The 20,694-nt window shown below is 38.7% G+C and overlaps 1 protein-coding gene across 3 annotated transcripts; it reads left to right on the top strand.

The window, feature by feature from the left end:
* The first annotated feature begins 6,616 nt into the window (after positions 1-6,616).
* On the top strand, positions 6,617-20,086 carry ndnfl (neuron-derived neurotrophic factor, like). 3 transcript variants are annotated; one of them, XM_082142214.1, is made up of 5 exons: positions 8,879-9,517; positions 9,970-10,065; positions 11,156-11,347; positions 16,753-16,877; positions 18,044-20,086. In XM_082142214.1, the coding sequence occupies exons 3-5, from the start codon at positions 11,187-11,189 to the stop codon at positions 19,468-19,470; spliced, it is 1,713 nt and encodes a 570-aa protein (XP_081998340.1). In that variant the 5' UTR covers positions 8,879-9,517; positions 9,970-10,065; positions 11,156-11,186; the 3' UTR covers positions 19,471-20,086. The 3 variants fall into 3 exon arrangements, with proteins under 3 accessions (XP_081998338.1, XP_081998340.1, XP_081998339.1); XM_082142212.1 differs by lacking the exons at positions 8,879-9,517; positions 9,970-10,065 and adding an exon at positions 6,617-6,981; XM_082142213.1 differs by lacking the exon at positions 9,970-10,065 and having other exon boundaries at positions 8,880-9,517.
* The last annotated feature ends 608 nt before the right edge of the window (positions 20,087-20,694 follow it).

The following is a 20,694-nucleotide window of genomic DNA, read 5'->3' as shown; positions in this document are numbered from 1 at the left end:
TCATTTTACGGTTATTTACCAGGATTGCTGTGTGAAAGGGGCTATTGATAATAATAAGAAATGTTCCTTGAGCAGCAAATCAGCACTCCAACTGCAGACCCGCAACCCTGATGAATAGAAAAGGCTGCGAGCGTTTAAAACACTGCGAGAACAGGCTTAATGGTCAAAGATGACCATCTAGCGCATATTTGAATAGAAAAACTATTAAAAAGCTCACTGCAAACAGCACTGAGTAATCGCATCATCTCCATAAGAACTTTGATTGGTCCGAAGCAGATTTTAAGCAGACAGCGTTTTGACTTTGTACATCCTCATTCCGGTAATCTTCATTCCGTGTTCACACAGGGCACATTACCGGTAATTTACTGGTAATGTTACAACTTCCCTTACTGGTAAATTGCCAGAACTGATTTACCTGTATTTTTGAAAAGGTCTTGATCTCTTACCAGTAGTTTACCAGTAAAGACTGTATAGCCCCTTTCACACAGAGATTCCGGAAAATACACGGATAAAGTGACCCGGGATTTGACCCGGGTTCATTTGATTTTGGCTCATTCACACTGCCAGTGATTTTCCGGAATCAGAGAGCGCGTTCACACACAACCCGTGTATGTCCCGGAAAGACACGTGACATCGATGTGACTTGTAATGTCTCAGCAGCGTCTTCAGTTTGCTTATGAGCTGCGAAACCACGCTTGTGCATTTATTTCTCTGATTCGATCATAAAATTGCGCATTTCGTACCGTTTCACAGCTGGCGAACGATCCCGGCTTCAGCGTCATCACTACGACACGGCATTATTACGGCTTTTGTTCACACAGCGCGCGTTCCGGGACTGAACACGGCAATGTTACTAGGTCCCCAACCCGGCATCGATCCCGGCATTAAACCCGGGTCATGTTTGCGTTCACACAGAAGGCGTTCCGGCAATTTGCCGGCAATTTCCCGGGTTCAATGCGCTGTGTGAAAGGGGCTTATGTGTGAAAGGGGGTAATGTTGGAAACATGTTGCTGCTTAATATTTTTGTGGAAACCGTGATATATTTTGAATATATTGTTTTATATATGATATATTATTTAATGAAGACAGTTCAAAAGAACAGCATTATATTTAATGCCCCCTCAATAAAGTAGCTTATTCATTTTTTTTTAATCATACTGACCCCAAAACCTTTGGACGTTATGTAAAATAAACTTGTTGACAGAAATGCATTTTTTATGGAAGTCTATGGAACAATTGTATGTTTGCCCCATACACTTCCATTCCAGTGCATTAGAAGAAATTATTCTGTGCTAATGTCAACAGAACTTAACTTGTATTTAACCCAGAATATTAATGTAAAAGGGTGTGCATGTGTTCAGGAATGAGTCCTGTCTGTGTTTAAGGAGATAAAAAGCATTATAATAGATCTATTTTCAGTAACGTTTGAAAGCTTGGCAGATCTTTAATGAATGTGTGTCTGAGTCAGAAAGAAAAAGGAGAGGCAGTCTTTTATCTAAAAATGAAATGAAATGTGGTCTAGTGGGGAGACACGACCCCTGGGGTCAAATCAAAGGCCCTCCTCAGCTCTCTTGGGACCCTCCCCCTCGATCGGCTGTAACTGTTTCAGGGAGACACACACACATACCATCTCATTAACAGATCCATTGTCATATGCTTTGCTTCAGACTGTGTGACAGCACACACACACACACGTTTGAACCTTACACCCCATCTCTGGTCACATCTCTAGTGTCTCTCTGAGGCCACACAGACAGATATCCTGGTGCTGTAATGGACGCAGATGCAGAAATAACAGTTCCATATGGAATTGTTGTATGGATGAGATCATGTACATGTGTCATGCGCTAAACTCCCACTGGACAAGATATCATAGTGACTCCATGACCTGCCGCAGCCATGACATCACGCACTGGGAGGTCAAGCTAAACTCTGGGTAAAAGTGACGTGTTGATTGGTTAAAAAGACAATGCACATGACAGCTGATTCACTCAAGATTTATGAGTTATTTTTTTCCCCTCAATCATTTACATTTTTGCTTTTGTTTCGTCCTCTCTTCTGTTGTTTTCTTAATTTTTATTTGATTTATTTATTTCATTTTGTTTGCCAATGAAAAATGTAAATTCAATGTAAAATAAAGTAAAAAAAAACTAGTGCAAATTAATAAGTAACATTAACATGTAAGTTTGTTAAGCACTTTGAAGTATATTCTTTCATATTCTTTCAAAAGAGCCTTAAAATCTTTACTAAAGATGAAATAATAGTAGTGCATTGTAAAAAATAAAATAAAAATTAAGAGTGCATTTGAAATAAAATAATAATATAGCAATAATAGAAATGGTTTGTAAAATGAATGAATGGACGGATAATTTAATAATAAAAATATAGAATATATTAAAAATAATAAAATAGAACACTGATAGTGTAAACTAAGAAAATTTGCATTTAACAAATACAAATTAGAATACATTTAAAAGGGTAAGATTAATTCATTTAGTCAAAAATGCACATTAATTTATTAAAGTGATTTAGTCAACCAAAATAGTGACATCATTTTATTTTCATATACATATACTCCCTTACTATCTCTTTCCGTCCCTGGAGAGAATCCAGTTTTACATGGGCAGATGGGCAACTGTTTGTCATCTGCTGTTAAAATTTGGATCACTATCAACAGACCACTCTCACATCTCCCTTTTCTCTCTCTCTGTCACTGTTGTGTTATGCAGGAGTTTGCTCTGAGCCACAGAGGTCTTCTCGTCATAACCCCTGAACTGGAACGATATTGCATTTAATACACTTACAATCTGTACAGGACTAATGGGCTGCATTTGTGAGAAACCTTTAACAAGCCATTAATAATTGATCAAACCTGAAAATTCAATTATCTTAATTAAAGATATGTTGTAGGTTTGTGTGTGAATGCATGCTGTACAGAGACCGAAGCATCCAGCAAATGTGGTAAATGAATTATTAAGAAGAACACAAGAGAACAGACATTCTGCATGGTGGGGGGGAAAAAAAGCTAACCAGCAAAATAGAACGAGAGCGAGTAAGAGGAGCGCCAGTCAGAAACACAGAGGAAGAGAAAGCTGGTGGACCATTTGTGTGTGCATTCATGTACATGTGTGTCATTTTCAGTATTTCTGGCAAAATCCTAAAGATTAATCAGTTATAAATCAAAACTTCAAAACCCTGGCAGTATCAGAGAGAGCCAGACTTCAGACAGTTCAAAGGGATTTTGAAGTGGGCCAGACCCATTTAAAGCACTCACCCAGCTCTCCAGGGGAGGCAGGAGTGTGGGGCCCACCTTCAAACACCCAAAGATTTAGCACTGGCCCGATTAAAACATCACACTTTAAAATATAGATCTTTTGGGTAAGTTGGTGAGATTCATTTCTGAATCAGAAGTAACCATGAAATCAAAATTGACCGTTCTTATTCATTTTATTTATTTATTTTTATTAAATATTGCATTATTTACTATAAATGATTTATTGGTGCACATCATTTTTTTATTTATGTATGTACCCTCATAATCTTTAATTAAAATAACTTCCCCTCCCTTGCAGTGGCATCTCTTCTCTGACCCTGTCTACACCTGGTATGATGCATTTTGGTTGATCGGATCACGAGTAGACGACGCTAAATACAGGTGTAAACGCAGTGTAAAATGTTTTGAGCTTGTCCACTTTGGAACATTTCAAACCACTTTCAGATGTAGTCGAAAAAACTTTCGACCGGATTGCTTTCGTAGTGTAAATGCTCACGTGGTCGAATGTGTTCAAACAGACACAAAAGACCTCCTCTCTCTCCACCTATACTGACATAATACATAAAAATTGTGAGAAGCGCTAGCCAGATGAGATTTAAACTTTGTTGGTTGAAGACCCAAGTTTGGTTTGAAGATGAAAACGTACCAAGCACAATGTTCTTTCACCATTCTAACACTCACTCACAGCGTTCAGTGTGTCCCGTTGCGGGGTCAGCCCTATGTTCCCACAGCCCTATGTTCCCACATTTCTAAGAATTTTTTTTTTTACTGAAAATTCAGAAAATTAGGCCCTATGTTCCCACAGCCCTATGTCCCCACAACCATATGTTCCCACAGCCCTATGTTCCCACAGTCCTATGTTCTCTCATTTAACTATGTCCCCTATGAAGGGTAGGTTTTAGTGTTTGTGCTGGTACAGGGATAGCCCAATTACATCCCAGACAAGTCTCCCTCCTGTGAGGGGTAGGTTTATGTTAACTAATTAAGCCCTAGTCCCCTATGAAGGGTAAGTTTTAGTGCTAGGGCTGTGGGAACATAAGGCTGTGGGAACATAGGGCTGTGGGAACATAGACATGCTCCCGTCTGTTGCTATCAGAGCAGAAACGAAAGCTGCCGCTCTCCATTTGTTTTTCTGTAATCTTCTGTCACGTTCGTATGTAAATTGCATGAGCTCATTTTGTCCATTAAATCAAAAGATCCGAAAAAGCACATATATTAAAGAAATCAGGACAGACATGGTTGAAAGTGAACAAAAGAGATAGCATCATATGTAGATAGCATCATAAGCATGCAAAGGCTGTTGTTAACTTCTAAGAAACCTTTTTTTCTGGCCAGCATTGTATGTAGGCTATTATTCAGAGAATGCAAACTCTGAAATTTTTTTTTTCAAAATTGCAGATGAGTCAAGATGTTGATTATGAATAGTCTAAAGTTCTATTTCATTCAATACTAAACTGACAACGACAAAATAGCTTATATTAAGATTATTCACCTTTAAAAAAATTCATAATATTCAATATTACAAGTGAATTTAGGTATCACAGCATTATAATGTATACTAGAGTATGAAAAATTCATTTTCATGTTGAGATTTGCAAAAGATTACAGTTAACAGTGTTATCATATTATTAGTGCTTTTAAAGATTGGCCAGTTCCAATAAAGATACTGAAAAAAGAATCTAATATTGGCCTCAAAAGGGGTCTAAAATAACAAATGGAATACTCTACTACAGTTTCGTGGACTACATGTAAACCAATCATCGCAAGTCTGCAACTACACAGTACGTGTGTGATTTGGGACAGGGCCACACTTCATAGGCAGCTGCCTGTTTTGGCTGACAGAAGCATGGCAACTCACTTGTTTATTCTCATTTTCTCACATTTACCTACTGAAAAGAGTCATTTTGTCTAAATGAAGGTTAGAAACTAAGGCCAAAGTTTCATTTTACACATCTCAACCACTAATGACCAAGCATTATAACCCACGTTCCTGCAAACATTCTCCTTTTTAGAGCCAGAACTGTCTGACGCTAGGAGCGAAAAAACAATGATCAAGGACATGAAATATAATCTCAAGGGTTTTTAGGATGAATTTCCTCTTTCCACATTGGATTTAGTATGACCGTGACTGTCAAGAACATTGTAGGATCATTAGGACTCTGATTGTCAATCATATCAGGTTCCTCTCGTCACTGCTGACCTGATCTGAACCAAAGCCGCTAGTGGCGACCAGCCACAGAAATCACTTCTTACTGGCCAGACATATCTATTGGTCAGGGAAATCAAATCCTGGATGAGCTCTGGTTTTACTTCTGAGCGATGCTGGATCTGGGGCCACAAACATTCATACACACACGTACACAATGACCAGATGGGTGGAGTGTTCTCATTACTTCAATAGCATTGCTGAAGCACCCATAGAATACGTTCAAAAAGGCCCAAGAGACATGCTTAACACAATGCAAATAGCCTTTTTCATTCTGCTGTGGAGGATGGACAGAATATGAGGGAGGGGTGGAAGATGGAGCGATACCATTGTGTGGAGGAAAGAGGCACAGTGTCGAGTTCTGGAAAAACACTCACAATTACATGTACATATTCAATCTCTTTGAGAAGAGCACTTGACCTTTAGAACAATACGTACACAAACGCACGCTCACCCACGCTTCAGGTGTGCTATGGAGAGTTCAGTGCTGATGTATTTATACATTTTTGCCAATATTTATATATTTATATCGCTAGTTCTGATAAAACAACTTTACAGTAAGTTTCAGTAAGGCAACATTACTTTTATGAAATCTTTTTTAGGATAAGACAAAATTTTCATGTCATTTTCACACATTTCCCCCCTAAATTCGCATCACTGTAATGTGTCGAGGAGCCCGGTTCCAGATATTGTCAAAGGCTGTTCTCATGAATTTAATACACTCATTTTTAAAGAATAAAATAAAGAAATCTGTAATGTAATACAATGATTTTTTTTAAAGATTAAATAAAATATTTAATTAAATTAAAATAAAACATAAATGAAAGAGTTATTAACATATAATTTGCAGTGAAATATGACCAAAAGTTTTATATAGCCTACATGAAGAATATATATTTTTTACTGTTTATAATGACGTTTATGGTTTGGGTTTATGAGAGTTAATGGAAATTGTCTATAGTGTGGTTCCCCAAATGTAATTAACACATCACTATGTAATCTTCAAAAACACATGTCTCTGAATAACCCCCCCCCCCCCATTCTCTCTGCAATTACACACACACACTATCACCCCTCTTGCAACAACAGTCCTCACCAAGAGACTTTCTCCATCCTTCTATCCAACATCCATCTCTTTTCCTCCTCTTCTCTCTCTCTCTCTCTCTCACATAGACACAGCTCACACGCGCATGTGTCTATTTGACTAGCGTGCCTCAGTTATCAGACTGCACTGATCTGGGTCGGGGGGGAGAGAAAAGAGGAGAGAAAAGGAGTGGAAACGAGAGAAGAGAGAGGATAAGGGAGAAAGAGGAGAGGAGAAGGGTGGGAGGGCTTTTCTTTTTTTCTTTATTTCCCTCTATCCTCAGGATACTCCAGCAGGACAGGCGAGTTTCTGTGACTCTGAGCACCAGTGCAGAAGACATCAGACCCGTTTACTTCTGCTCTTCTTCACCTCTCCTCCTTTCTTTCTTCAGAGTGGAAGACCCGAGCGCTGGCTGAGGTAATACGTGTGATTGCGTGTTTGTGTGTCTGTGATTACATGTCAGGGACTCAACTGGTAGAGCATAGTGCCTGCAAAGCCAAAGTCATGGGCTTGATTTCCAGTGAAAACACAATGTGATGAAAATCTTGAATGCAAGTTGCTTTAGATAAAAGTATTAATGTTTAATATTTTGAAAAAAACATTTTCTTCAGTCTCTATTTATATCATTTTGTTACATGAGATGGCGATCATCCTCTGTGTGTGTCTCTTACTTGTGTCTCTTTGACCACTAAATAGCCCATAAGTACAGCAGTGAGATAGTGTGTGGTTTGGGATGGGGGTTCAGTTTCATGGAAATCCAGAACAGGGGGGGAAAAAAGAAACTCTTCACAACGCAGATGAAAGTTACAACGAATCAAAATATCAGAAAAGAATACGTTTTGGAATGTTTTCTCATTTTTATTTCTGGTTTTAAAAAATATATAAAAAATTATTTATTCAAACATTTTATTTATGTCCTATTTTTATATTATGTTTGTGTATGCGTGTGTGTATATATATAAGAAAACAATTTAAATAAATATTTAATATAGATATAACATAAAAAAATCTAAAGATATAAATATATAAAAAAATATATATATGATAATAAATATAAAACTTACATTTTGTTTATGATAACATATAGTTTGTACATATAGGCATTATATTGCTGTGGTAGTGTTGTAACTGCATGACCATAACTAAACGTCTCTGAACTGAATTCAGCTCAATTAAATTTTGAGAGAGACAGAGACTGAAAGGAAAGAGAGACAGAGCAATTAGTAGTGTTACTTTTGACTTGTTAAAGTCAGCCATTAGATCTTGTGTTCATGACCACAATATATTTATACTCTTCCCCAATCTTTCACTAAACCCTCTTTCTCCCCATCTGAGCACATCTCTGTCTATTTACCCCCCTACGGCCCACATCTTTGCATGAGTTCTCAGTTTTCATTCTATACCATTCAAGTTTGGAGTCCTTTTCTGTCTTTCTTTCTCTCTTTTCTACCTCTCCCCCTTCTTTTCTCTCTCGCTTTATATCTGGCTCCCCTGGGAGCAGTCAGGACCCCTGCAAAGAGCATGTGTCACATGACACCCCAGCCACCAACGCCATCAACAAGCTCTCTAACAGATCGAGAGCGAGAGAGAGAGAGTGTGTACAGTAATAAGAGCTCGCAGAACACAGTAAACACAGAGATTGAGAGATAGAGAGAAATAAAATGAGTGTGAGGTTTAATGAACGGACAGACTTAGTACTACAGAGACATGGGGGAGGGAATCAAAAGGGAAAAAAAACTATAGATATTATATTTTGCATAAAGAAATCATGTTTTTGCATTACGCCATTATTTTTTACAATTAAGTATTTTCCCCCTACAATTCCCCCATTATCATTACCATAATGTGTCCAGGCATCCCACACTGATTTTCAATGGCAATTCTCATTACTGTAATAGGCTACAGTTTTTTTTGTTTTACATTTACATTTTTTAATTCATATAAAATGAAATAGCTTACAGCAAATGGTGTATAAATGCATTGAAATAGGTATTCAAATAATTTAAATATTTTAATCATTTTAAAATAATAATATACATAAAATATTTAAAATATATAATAAAATATAAATTATATAAATTATTTTTTCAGTATTTTATTTGTGTATTGCATTAATGAGAAATGTGGCAGAAAAAAGCATGTAAAAAAAATTGTAGAAAGAAATACTTCTAACTTTGGGATGATATATAACTCAAACATGTTCTTGACTTGTCATGAGATTCACCTGGAGGTTTTATGACCATTCATCCAGCTCTTTTTCGTTTCCTCTTTCTCTTATGTATGTGCACGTGTCAATTTAGTCTTCTATTTTTCTTCTACACTTCCTTCTATCCCTTCCTCCTGTCTTTCTCTCTCACCTCCTACGCCCTTGTTTGGCTCCTCCCTCCTTCACTCTCCCTTTACCTCTTTTTTTCCCGATCCTCTCTTTCTCACCTTCACGGTCTTATTTTCACCTTTCTTAATCCCTCTCTTCATCTTCCTGGACATTTTCCCGCTCCAATCTCTCTCTCTCTCTCTCTCTCTCTCTCTCTCTCTCTCTCTCTCTCTCTCTCTCTCTCTCTCTCTCTCGCTCTCCTCTCTTCACACTTTCCTTGCATCCTTCTTTTCCACCCCCTCCATCCTTCTCTTCTGTTTCTAATGAGGGCCTGTTCAGCAGGCATAATCAGAGCAGAGGTTGGGTGATGAGAGAGCGCGTCGCGTCTCATGCGCGTTCACTCCACCGCCTGTCATTTGATCTACGGGGCAACGTTTCCCCAGCGACAACCATGCGTGTTGTTATGGGGACACTTTTCAGCACGATGGCTTTGATCGCTGCCTCTCTCTCCCCGGGGACGTGAACTCACATCACTGGGCCCATCAGCTGCAGATAAACACAGATTGAACATCTGAGAGTTTCAAACTTCCTCAACTCTCCCCCACAGACGCCGCCCGGCGGTGTTCAGATTACCTCCAGGTGCTGTTTTGGTCGGTTTTTGTTCTTTTTGTCGATGGGTTTTTATAGTACCAAAGCAGCCTGCTGTTCGTACATAATGAGAAGAGTTGAATTCTATTTCCGTAGTAAACTAATTTGATGTCGCTTGTTAAAAATAGAGACATACATTCAAGTGAGTGTTTGCCAGGCATCGCTGAAGTGCCGTTCTCGTCTCGCAGCGCAAGGTTTCTGTGTGGAGTGTCAAAGCAGAGAGCAGCGAGTGTTAGCAGATAGCAAATTTTCTTTGCTCATATAAATAATTCTCTCTGAATAAAGGCAAATGTTTCCTGCTATCAATGAATCATCAGCTGGGATGAGGCTAACTTTCTCTCCCTCATGCTCTCTCTCCCTCATCCCCTCTCTCCCTCATCCCCTCTCTCTCTCTCTCTCTCTCTCTCTCTCTCTCTCTCTCTCTCATCTTGCCCTCACAACAGATGGAGTGTGAGAATCAACTGATTGACTGATAGCTCAGTTCTTCGCTTGTCAGCCATAATGAATAACCTTTGTGCTGAATGTCGGTTGAAACACCAGTGAGTTTGTCAGCACCTTGAGAGATAAATAACAGCACTGTCATCTAGGACATCAGCCCTGAGTGCTGATCTACCCGAGAATGCGAGTTTCAGCCGTCAGAGCTGGGTTTTGACAGGTTTCAGAAGATTTTAATCTTAATTTTAATTTGAAGTCGGCAGTTTATCTCCAACTTTTACATCAAGGACAAGGCAGATGTTTTAAGTATGATGGATTTACTTTTTTGAAATGAGATAAAGTCAAAATTCTGCTGAATTATCAGCTCCTTTGAAACTTCCAGATGTCCTCATTTGTCTCAGAGCTTTCATAAGCCAAGGCACGGGACGTTTGTTATCTAAATAGATGGACTGACTGACAGGATATGGTAAATCGATTTTTCACTGCAGTCTGTAGTATAGGCGATGCGTACTATCCTATTACATATGCAAATAGCAGTGTGTCAAGTGAGCAGAACAGTAGTAGGCGAACAATATCTGGATGACATACTGCATCTGCGGATATTGTGAACTGTGTAACCAGTGTGGCCACTGCTGAAAGGACGTCAGTGAAACAAAAATGGCAGATAATTGGGAGTCAGATGGTTTTTTTAAGTGCTTAACCAAAAAAACATTTACATTTAAAAGCTATTCCCCCAGTGACAAGCTGCTGTATAAAGGTATCATTTGTAAAAAAAAAAAGTAAAATGAACAGTGTTGTTAGTATGCCATTGGTCAAAGGTCAGACAGGTCAAAGGACAGTGCAACATGGTGAATGTAGTGTATGTAAAAGAAGTCAAACTTCTTAATCAAATTTATTATTATGATCATTCAGATGCTCCTTTGACAGTGTATTTATGAAGGGAGAACTGAGCACAGTAGTTCTATAAAATTTAATTAATACTTACTCGATGTGCTTTAAGTTGTCAATGAAAATCTTTCTCCACCAAAAGTCTTTTAATGTAATAGTTTTCAAAGTTAAAACTTAAAAAAAGCATTGTTGTCCTTTGATGTCACCCTTGTGGTTTTTTGTGAAATGTTCAAAACAAAACTGGTGGACAAAATGCATTTAAAAGCTCTTACCACTTGTTTAAATATGGCATTCTTTGTTTTCCAGATAAGTGAGTGGCTGTTTGTGTTGGACAAGGATGGCTCTCTCCTGGTGTCTCTGCCTGGCCATGGCCCTCTTTTCTGGTCCCGGCACCATCAGTGGCCTGGCACCTGAAAATGAAGTTACATTACACCCCACAACATGGCTGAGTGAGAACAGGGTCACACCAGTACATCTGCCCAAAGGACGCGCTCGTAGGTAAAAGACACATTGGGGATCTGGTGGGAGATAGACAATAAATAATTTCCAATAAAGGGAAGGTACACTAAAATTGATCAAGTGGACCAATCAGACAGGAAAGGAATGAAAGAGAAACACGGATTGTGTATGTTTTGAAGCTTCTAACTCAAGTAGAGAAGAAATGGAAGAGTGGAAGAGTTTAAATCAACATTGTAGTTCTCCAGAGAGAGAGATTTCTAATACTGCATAATCACTTAGCAGGGAATCGACTCGTCTGAAAATCACTGTAAACTGATATCTGTCCTTTAGAGCAGGGGGTTTCAAAAACCCAGGAGGTTGCAATGGGGTTGAAAATGGTGAGTAGAAAAAATTATACAATATTAACTTAATACAAAATAAATATTTTGTATAAATATGTAAATAAATATGTTTCTCATGGGGTCGTAAGGTATTTTCACCATTTACAGGGTCTGTGATTTTATTGCAGTCCGAATCCAGAATGTCAGTGCTTTTCTCCCACCACCCCCGTAAAAATCCGTCGTAAAAATAATGTTGTGCCATCAAAATTTGCCATCAAAATCCACATCACTCAGTTTACAAGAAGAGATAAATTAAAAATGAACTGTTTGAATCCTTTTTGACCACTGCCAAGCACAGTACCATAACTGTTGTGCTTTGCTGTAATTTGGATTAATTTAAAAAATCTAGCCTACACTTTTATTACATTTACTGTTACTATTATAACTTATTTCTGCTAATTTCCACATTTTTAAAATGACATCCATGATTTTGTGGTAAAATACAAGACATAAAACCATTTTAACTATAGCACGTCTATATTCCTATTTTTAAACAGATTTAAATAAGTAAATAATAAATCTATAATAATTTTTTTATTTTTTATTTATTTACAGCAGACAATTATGGGACTGACCATGTGAGCAAATTCCCGGGTTTGTAGGATCACAAAACTCGCTCTTCCACCATGAATAAATCGCCATCTGAATGCATGAGTTTTATCACTGAAGTGCCATGCAAATTATTTTTTTCCGGACATTCACATGAGAAACATTTACCGCCCGAATAGTGCTTTAGTTTTTATTGTCTTTGTCATTGCCTGAGTTCTAGTCGTTCATTAGTTGTAGTTTCTAATTAGTCCTCACGTTCCCTGTTCTGTTGATTACCTTCCTCGTGTATTTAAGCCTTCTGTCTTCTTCAGTTCATTGTTTCTCGTTAACTTTACATTGTGTATAAGTAGTATTCTCTTCGTTAGCATTAAAAGTATTATAATTATTCATTCATCTTGCGTCAAGCATCATCTTTGAATTATCAACACAGCCAATCCGTGACAATAATACACATATTTATAATATTCCCATTTTTCACAGTTTACATTTTTAGGGTCAGTGTTGTTATATATTTTTTTCAACTAAAACTGTTAAACATTTTTGGAAATTGAAATAAAAGTGATCTCCTATCTGTTTAATTCTCGTTAATGGTCTTAAAATCATGCCACAGATTTCTCAGTTTCCTCTCCATCAAACCCAATAGCTAAACCCAAACCCAGCAGCTAAAACTAAACTAAAACTGCAGCTTTCTTTTTCCATTAGCAACACTAGCCAGTGAGAATCACAGTGAGAACTGCTCCCTCAACCGTAACAGAGGTGGTGTCAGGCTTCAGACCGAGCGCGAGAAAGAGAGAGAAGAACAGAGTGCGTTTCAATGCACAGCCGTAGGGCAGGAGCTGCTGATCATAAATCAAATTAATTAATCTATTAAAAGATTGTAACTGTGCCTTCCACACAAAACTCTCACAAAAAATTGCATTAAAAGGGTAAGGGATGGACATACCTAAAGTGTACCTGCCAGCAATCCCTCAAACTAAAACGATGACCCTTTATTTCAGTCAAGGTCAAAGTTAAACTTGATTAGCAGAAGAATGAAATCAATATTATGATAATGTGCTATGCTGGTGAGCCAGTGGCATGCAAATAAGAGATCCAAATTGCATTAAACAAACGCTGCGTCTTAAATCTAATGTCTGACTGTTTCCATAGAAAAAAATATAATGAGCAGTTGAAGATGCAAACACCATTGACTGAAGGCAGCCACACAAGCTTGTTTTCAAGGTCAGAGGAAGTGGCGGTTGCCAAATGGCTGGTATTACCAGAATGCACAGAGGGAGGTTCACCATATTCTGCCCAGTGTGATGTTATTCATGGAGGGGGAGTGAATGTGTTTCCTGCTTGAGGAAAGCGCTCTACAGTGATGGTGCACCTGGCATCAGTTTTGATCTGTAAACATTAGGGTTTGTGGAGATGCATATCTAAACGGTGGGGATGGATCGATAGAAGCTTATCAGAGATCAGTCATTCTGAAGTCATTGCTTTTGTTTCTCCTCACCTTCATTAGCAGATCAAACTGTGCAAACAACAGCAGTCAAACAGTCCCCAAGGAAGCTCTGCAGCATGTTATTTAAAGGCATCATGTCATACACTTTTTAGTAGGGATGCACCAATACCACTTTTACTTTCGTCTACTTTCCAATATGTGACCTTGGACCACAAAACCAGTCACATGGGTCACAATTTTGAAATTGAATAAATAAGCTTTCCATTGATGTATGGCTTGTTAGGATAGGACAATATTTGGCCGGGATACAACTATTAGAACATCTGCAATCTGGGGGTGCCAAAAAATAGAAACATTGAGAAAATCGCCTTTAAAGTTGACCATTTATGTTCGCGATTGTGCTGCATTCACTCACAAAAATAAATGTTTTATATACTTACGGTTGGAAATTTACAACATATCTTCATGGAATATGATCTTTACTTAATATCCTTATGATTTTTGGTGTTAAAGAAAAATCGATAATTTTGACCCATACAATGTATTGTTGGCTATAATTGCCACAAATATACCCGTGCGACTTGTGACTGGTTTCCCACGAGACTTCAGCGCGAGACTACAGCTAGCCGTCTAAAACACTATTTAGGTGAGTTTAAACAATGGCTAAGTTGCTAAACGCATCTTGTTGTCATGTAAGGGCCCTGTTCATGTTGGACAGACATTTTAATTGCATTTTGTGTCTGTTAAGAGGCAAAAAGACACTCTTTAGGTTTATGCCCCCATAACTGCCGTTTTAGCTGAATGGGAGCTCTGGGCATTAACTGTAACAGCTCCGCGTTGCAAGCACCAATCCGGTTCGTTTTTTTTTTCTATAGACAGTACTCACAAAGGTAAAACAATCAAGATTAACTTAAATATTCACCGGAGTTCTCCTTTAAGTTATTTTCATGCTTTATTATGCCTGTTAAAATGTATTGTTGGAGCTACTGTTACTTTTACTGTTCTTATTCTTGCTCTATCATATTTGATCTTTTATTTAATAGCACAGGGAATATTTAGAGCTGCTCCAGAAGGGCTCAACCATTCAAGAGCAGTGAGGGATTTTCTCTGTCTTTTGTTGTTAGATTAACATTGAGGACAAAGACAGCTGTAGGATTATTAGGCTGCTGTCACTTTAAGAGCTGCACGTATCCAGCATATTGTTACATGTGTTTCCTTTTAAACTGTTTATGTTCACTTAAGACATAACTGACAATGTTTCACAAGGATACTTCCCTATATGGGCATTTTAACATAATTTTGTGTGAATTTGTCCGTTAAAGCACAAGAAGACATGAAAGAGAACTATTTAATAGGCTATGCGCTGTCTGAGAGGCAGCATTCTGGGAACACGCTTCGGGTGTTTGCGCACAGAAAACCTCTTGAAAACGTCATGTGATTATTGTACCGCCTTCCTGTTAAAATGTAGGGAACCACTCGTTATACATAAATAATGTAACAGTTCATGTTTTTACTTGTACTGTACATAGGATTTAGTTTTAATTCAAATGACGCATGTGTGCTGAGTGAACGATCAACAATCAAGAGCATGCAACAGAAGTACACGGTCTCTCTTTTTTGGGTCAGTTAACGTTAGTAATATGCTCCTCGTTTCTTTGCTATTGCCATATCCAAACTTTCCAGCAATGTCTGTGAAAAAGGGATGTGTGCTTGACAAGCTTACAGCAGCTATATAAGCGTAAATATTTAATTAGTTTAACATTTACATTTGTTTAACTATTCATTTGATACATTTACTTCATAGACATCCTTCTCTGATATATCCATTCTGCTTTCTGTTTGCTCTGTTGTCTGTGTTTCTTTGTCACTAGCACTGTACTGTACACGCTGCGTGGTATCAGATAATTTTAATGAGTAGCCTTCGAGCGTCCCTACTTTTTAGCTTTTTTTTTTTTTTTTTGAGGTCCGTTTAAGTAATGTTTACATTTTTTCCCCTCCAAAAGAGTCATAATTTAGTTTTAAATAACCACTTTTTTTTTCACCCTCTCTGACCCTTATTAAAAATGAAAATTCTGTTTTAATTTACTCACTCTCATGTCATTCGGCCATTCAGACCATCGGCATTTCCACTGTATGGAAAAAAAAACATTCTCAAAACAGACATTTCAAAATATGTCCTTTTATATTGCCTTGAAGAAAAAGAAATCATATAGGTTTTGAACAACGAGTATAATATAAGATCATTTTCATTATTGTGTGAACTTTTTTGGTGTCTTTAATGTAAACACTTTCTTTATGAATCAGCCTTATACTCACATGTGGGTTTGCTGGCAGGTACAATATAGATGCCAAATGTTCACGATACAAAGGCATGTTGCTCAAACTACAGTATAAAGGTCAGACTGAAATGATCAGGGACTTTGTTAAAATAAACTTCATATCATTTCTAATGTTGAGATCCTTCTGAATAATACACAGAGCCAGGAGCAGCATAGGGTTGGGTGAACATTTGCAAAATACTCTGGTGTTTAGAAATAATAATATGACTGAGCAGATCAAGAGTTCTGAAAACTGAATAGGGGTTTACTAATAAATATGGGCAGTCATGTGTTAAAGTCTTTGGGTTTCTGATGTCATAAATCATAAATCCAATGATTTTGTAACAAGCAGCTTAATTTCAATTGGGGGTCTTTTATGAAAGCCTGTGTCTGCTTCAGAGTAAAAAAATTAAACAGCAATTTTTTAGATACATTTTCAAATAAGAAATTCAGCCTAATTGTAAGATACAAAGTCACAACTGTGAGAATTAGTCATAATTGTGAGATAATACGTCACAGTTATGTTAAAAGTTTTAAAAGGAATGAATACAGAGTAGATTAGATTTTTTGATGAGACACGATTAGGCTGGTACAAATTGTTGAAAAAACGATATTGTTTGACCAAATAATTTATTATAATGGTTAATTTATAGAATATAAAATTAGATTTTTTGAGTGGTCTTAGGGACAATTAGACCAAACCATATCATATGTGCTGTTTCTAATACATACAGATATGCATCTGTGTTTCAGACTGTATTTCACACTAAAGAAGAAAGCTGATTTGCTGTCTGTTACTGTGAGCCCCTGTGCAGTGCCCATCGAATGGAGCTTGGCTGTTCGGACCTTGAAGGATAAACCACCTAAAAAAGCACACTGTGAGTTTGTGTGTGTATGCTTATTCATGGACTTGTGTCTGCTTGAAGGTATATTTGTGCATGCATGCAAACACGTACTTGTGTGTTTGGGGAGTACTGGCATAGGCCTAACCAGGGCTAACAGACAACTCAGGGATTTTGTATCCAAAGGGCGGACAGGTTACATCCCTTCAGAGGCTCTAATGAAGAAGCGAAGCAGTCGCTTGAGGCTCACTGATTTAATTAGTAGGTGTAAAACTGCTGTTGTGTTGCTTTAGGGCCTCTGTGGACAGAAGATTCTCCTCTTATCCATCTCCAAATCTCCAGGCTGTTTCCTGATAGAAAGTAAAACATTTTCAAACAGAAACAAAGAGACAACATATGCAAGCACAGTCTGGATGGATAAACATTAACATCTGTTTCTAATTTTAATGGTACTTTACAAAACTTATTTGTCCACAGAAGCAATAGAATAGTGATACAGGTTTAGAATAACATGAGAGTAAGTCGATGACCACAGAATTTTCATTTTCAGGTTTTTATGTTAATTATAAATATCCTGATTTTCATTGTTAATTCATATTTGTGCATGTTAGATGTTCATTTTAATGTAAAATGAACATTAACCAAGATAAATAACTACATAATGCATTAACTTATGTTAACGAATTTAACATAAGTTAAATTATAAACATTATAAAATAATTTTATAAATATTTATTATTCATTCATAATGCCAGACATAGACAACTAAATGCTAAATCCTAGCTAAACAAACTATTTTGTTGCAAAATACATATTTGGAACTTAATTTATATTTGGAACACATCTGCATCATGTTTTAACAGCACCAGAATAATCCTGATACGTTTCTGCACTCTTCTTTCATAATCATGCGCATGTACTGAAATGAAGGGGTAGTCTGGCAGGCAAAGCAGCATTATAAAGTCATAAAGTGACATATAAATCATTTAGACTGTGAACTCAGGGGTCCCCATCTACACCTTTAAATTATTCACTTTGATTACCAAATGTTCCCTCTAAAAGTGTGCCGACAAAAGTAATGATGGTTTGCATGAAAAACAGTCTTATGCTATGCGTGTATGCGGCCCAATGTTTTTTAGCTTTCTTTTGATTAGAGCTTTTGAATATGCTTGATCTTGATCTGAAATACTTCGTTTTTTCAGGGGGCTCGAAGAAGAGCATGCCTGAGGTTTGGTGGAGAGGTTCTGGAAGAGAGGTTAGGATTTACACCTACACCGGCAATGCTGTAGACACCTACACCGGTCCTGCCTACGCTCCAGCGTCCATCTACATCCTGCGGCTGAAATCAAACGATCAGGACACGCAGGTGTCGGCATACCTCCACGAAGGTGCTGGTCCTTCGGGGGCTTTCCCGGAGCTGCCTTCAGATCCTAGAGTGCACACACTGGGGGTGGGCATGACCAGTGTCACCTTAAACTGGGCTCCGAGCTCATCCATAGTTGTTAAAGACGGTCACCTGCCACATCACGAATATTGCGTGTTAGTCAACCATAAACACAACTACCGAAGTCTTTGCGCTGCCCGTGAGGGAATCCGAAAGGAAATACAGAGTGTGCAGAAGCGACAAAGAAGGGACAAACAAAGCAAGGAGATTGTGTGGGCAACTCTTAAAGACTGGTGGTGGCGGCATCCGGATACCCTTGAGGATCGTGAATCATCGACAACTGACAAGTTTGAGGACCCTGGATGTGTGTGCAGGGATGTCGAAAGTGTGTGCACGGTTTCGGACCTGCTTCCGGATACACAGTACTATTTTGACGTGTTTGTAGTGGACAGGGTTAACGGCACAAGTGCGGCATACACCGGCACTTTCACCCGCACACACGAGGAGGCTCGTCCAGCTGTCACGTCCTTACGGGAAGGCCAGGTCAAATGGGTCACCCTGAGCGGGGATGCAAGCAATCTACAGGGGGAACAGTTCCGATTTAAACCTCGTGGGTGGCAACAAAATGGCCTCCTTACCTTGCACACCTGTAACGGCACTAGTAAAGTCAAGGTCACCGTCTCTAGTAAAGGACGGACTTTGACGTCTCAGGAGGTGGGACACCAGCTGGCCCAAATATGGTTGCATGGTGCCCCGTCATACCTCATCCAGCTCCAGGCCTTGGCTCCAGGTTCCTCATCGTCAATCCCTAAAGGCAATTTCGGGAAGTCCAAATTCTGTCTCAAAATTCAGGCATCATCGGCGTACCACCGCCGAGCTGTGCCGGTGTTTCCCTCCACACTGCAGATTAAGTCTTTCAACAAGTTGCGGACCTGCAACTCAGTCACTCTCGCCTGGATGGGGACTGAAGAACGGAGTCTATATTGCGTTTATCGGAGGCAGATCCCACTTGACAGCAAACACATCTTGACGGATCGCTGCATCGACCCCGAGTCCCGTCCAGCCAATGAGAGAGTCCTCTGTAAGTATTTCCAAGAGTTAAACCCACGTCGGGCGGTCACTACAGCGGTGATCGGTGAACTGGAACCAGGGGTGTTATACGTGTTTGACGTTTATCTTATGAGACGCTGGGGGCTTCCAATTAAGTACCACAGCAAGACTGTGAGAACCAGGAGTGAATGTTAAGTGAGCATCTCGGAATCTTGCTCTCGGTGGAGAAGGACTCAATGGAGAGACAATATGCCACAGGGAAGCCAATGTAAGGCCAGAGAGGGAACTGTTGTGGGCCTAGATCTGGTGCGGTTGAGGTCAAACGTGACCACTGAAAGACATAAACACATTAACATGCCAACACAGACACACAAATACAAAGAGAGGTGAGACCAAGCTCACACCAGCAAAAACTAATTTACTTTACGATGTTCCCGTATTAATGTTTGTGTTGTTGCTGTCCGTGGTGCCGTCTCTGTTGTTAATTATACAGTATTGAGTGTCTGAATAACAGAAACTCTCTCGTCTCTTACACAAAAGAGGACCGTGCCAAAATATGCAAGAGAAACAGCCGGAGGGCTTTGAGCACCAGTGCTAAGCAGAGCTGTATCAGATCTCTCAATCTGCCACCAGAATCAGAGAAAGACACCAAGTATGGGAGCGGCGAGAGAGAGCGAAAGGAGCTGTGTGAAGTCAGTGTGTTGATTATGCTCTGCTAAAGCATGCAGCAGGGAAAACAAGTTAGCAGTTCGCTTCATTGTCTGTGATGTGATTGTTGTGCTGCGCTTCTGCGCACTAATAAAAACACAATTACCAACCAGACATGAAAATGATCTGTGGATGTGTCACACTTTGACATTCTTCAAGGGCATCGGCTGTTCATATTCCTGAATATAAAACAAACTGAATTGAGGTTATACAAATGAATGCAATTCAATGAGGTGTTAGTAGTAAAAAGGCGTTCACCAGTCTGTGACGATACGAAAGTCTTACAAGCAGTAATATTGATTATATAAATAATCAACAGACATTGTGAGCTCTTATTAAGTCTTAAAACTATTTACAAAGAACTTAGTTTGGATGCTGCAGTCCGATAGATGGCTCCCTCTGCTGTCCAAATTAGGAAAAAACACTGGACTGCTGCTGGATGTCCCAAAAAAGAGGTGGGGATTTTGATCCAGTGATTAGAATCTTTTGAGTCGATTCACAAAGAGATTCGTTCAGTGGCCATTTCTACAGGTAAGATCGTTACGCCAGTAGCTGGCTTTAGTTAGTCTTTTTAACTGCATGATCATCAGTCATTTTGTACTTTAATAATTCTTCTTCAGCCTTTCTGTCCTTGCTGCAAATGAGACTGACCATAAGTGGCGACAACAGAATTTACAGTCTTTTAAACCAATTCAGCAAAAAAATAAAATA

This window comes from Leuciscus leuciscus (genome assembly GCF_965113295.1).
Source record: "Leuciscus leuciscus genome assembly, chromosome: 17".
In the NCBI taxonomy this organism is placed as follows: Eukaryota; Metazoa; Chordata; class Actinopteri; order Cypriniformes; family Leuciscidae; genus Leuciscus; species Leuciscus leuciscus.
Note: the sequence above shows the minus strand (reverse complement) of the source record. Positions and strands in the feature narration are given on the sequence as shown.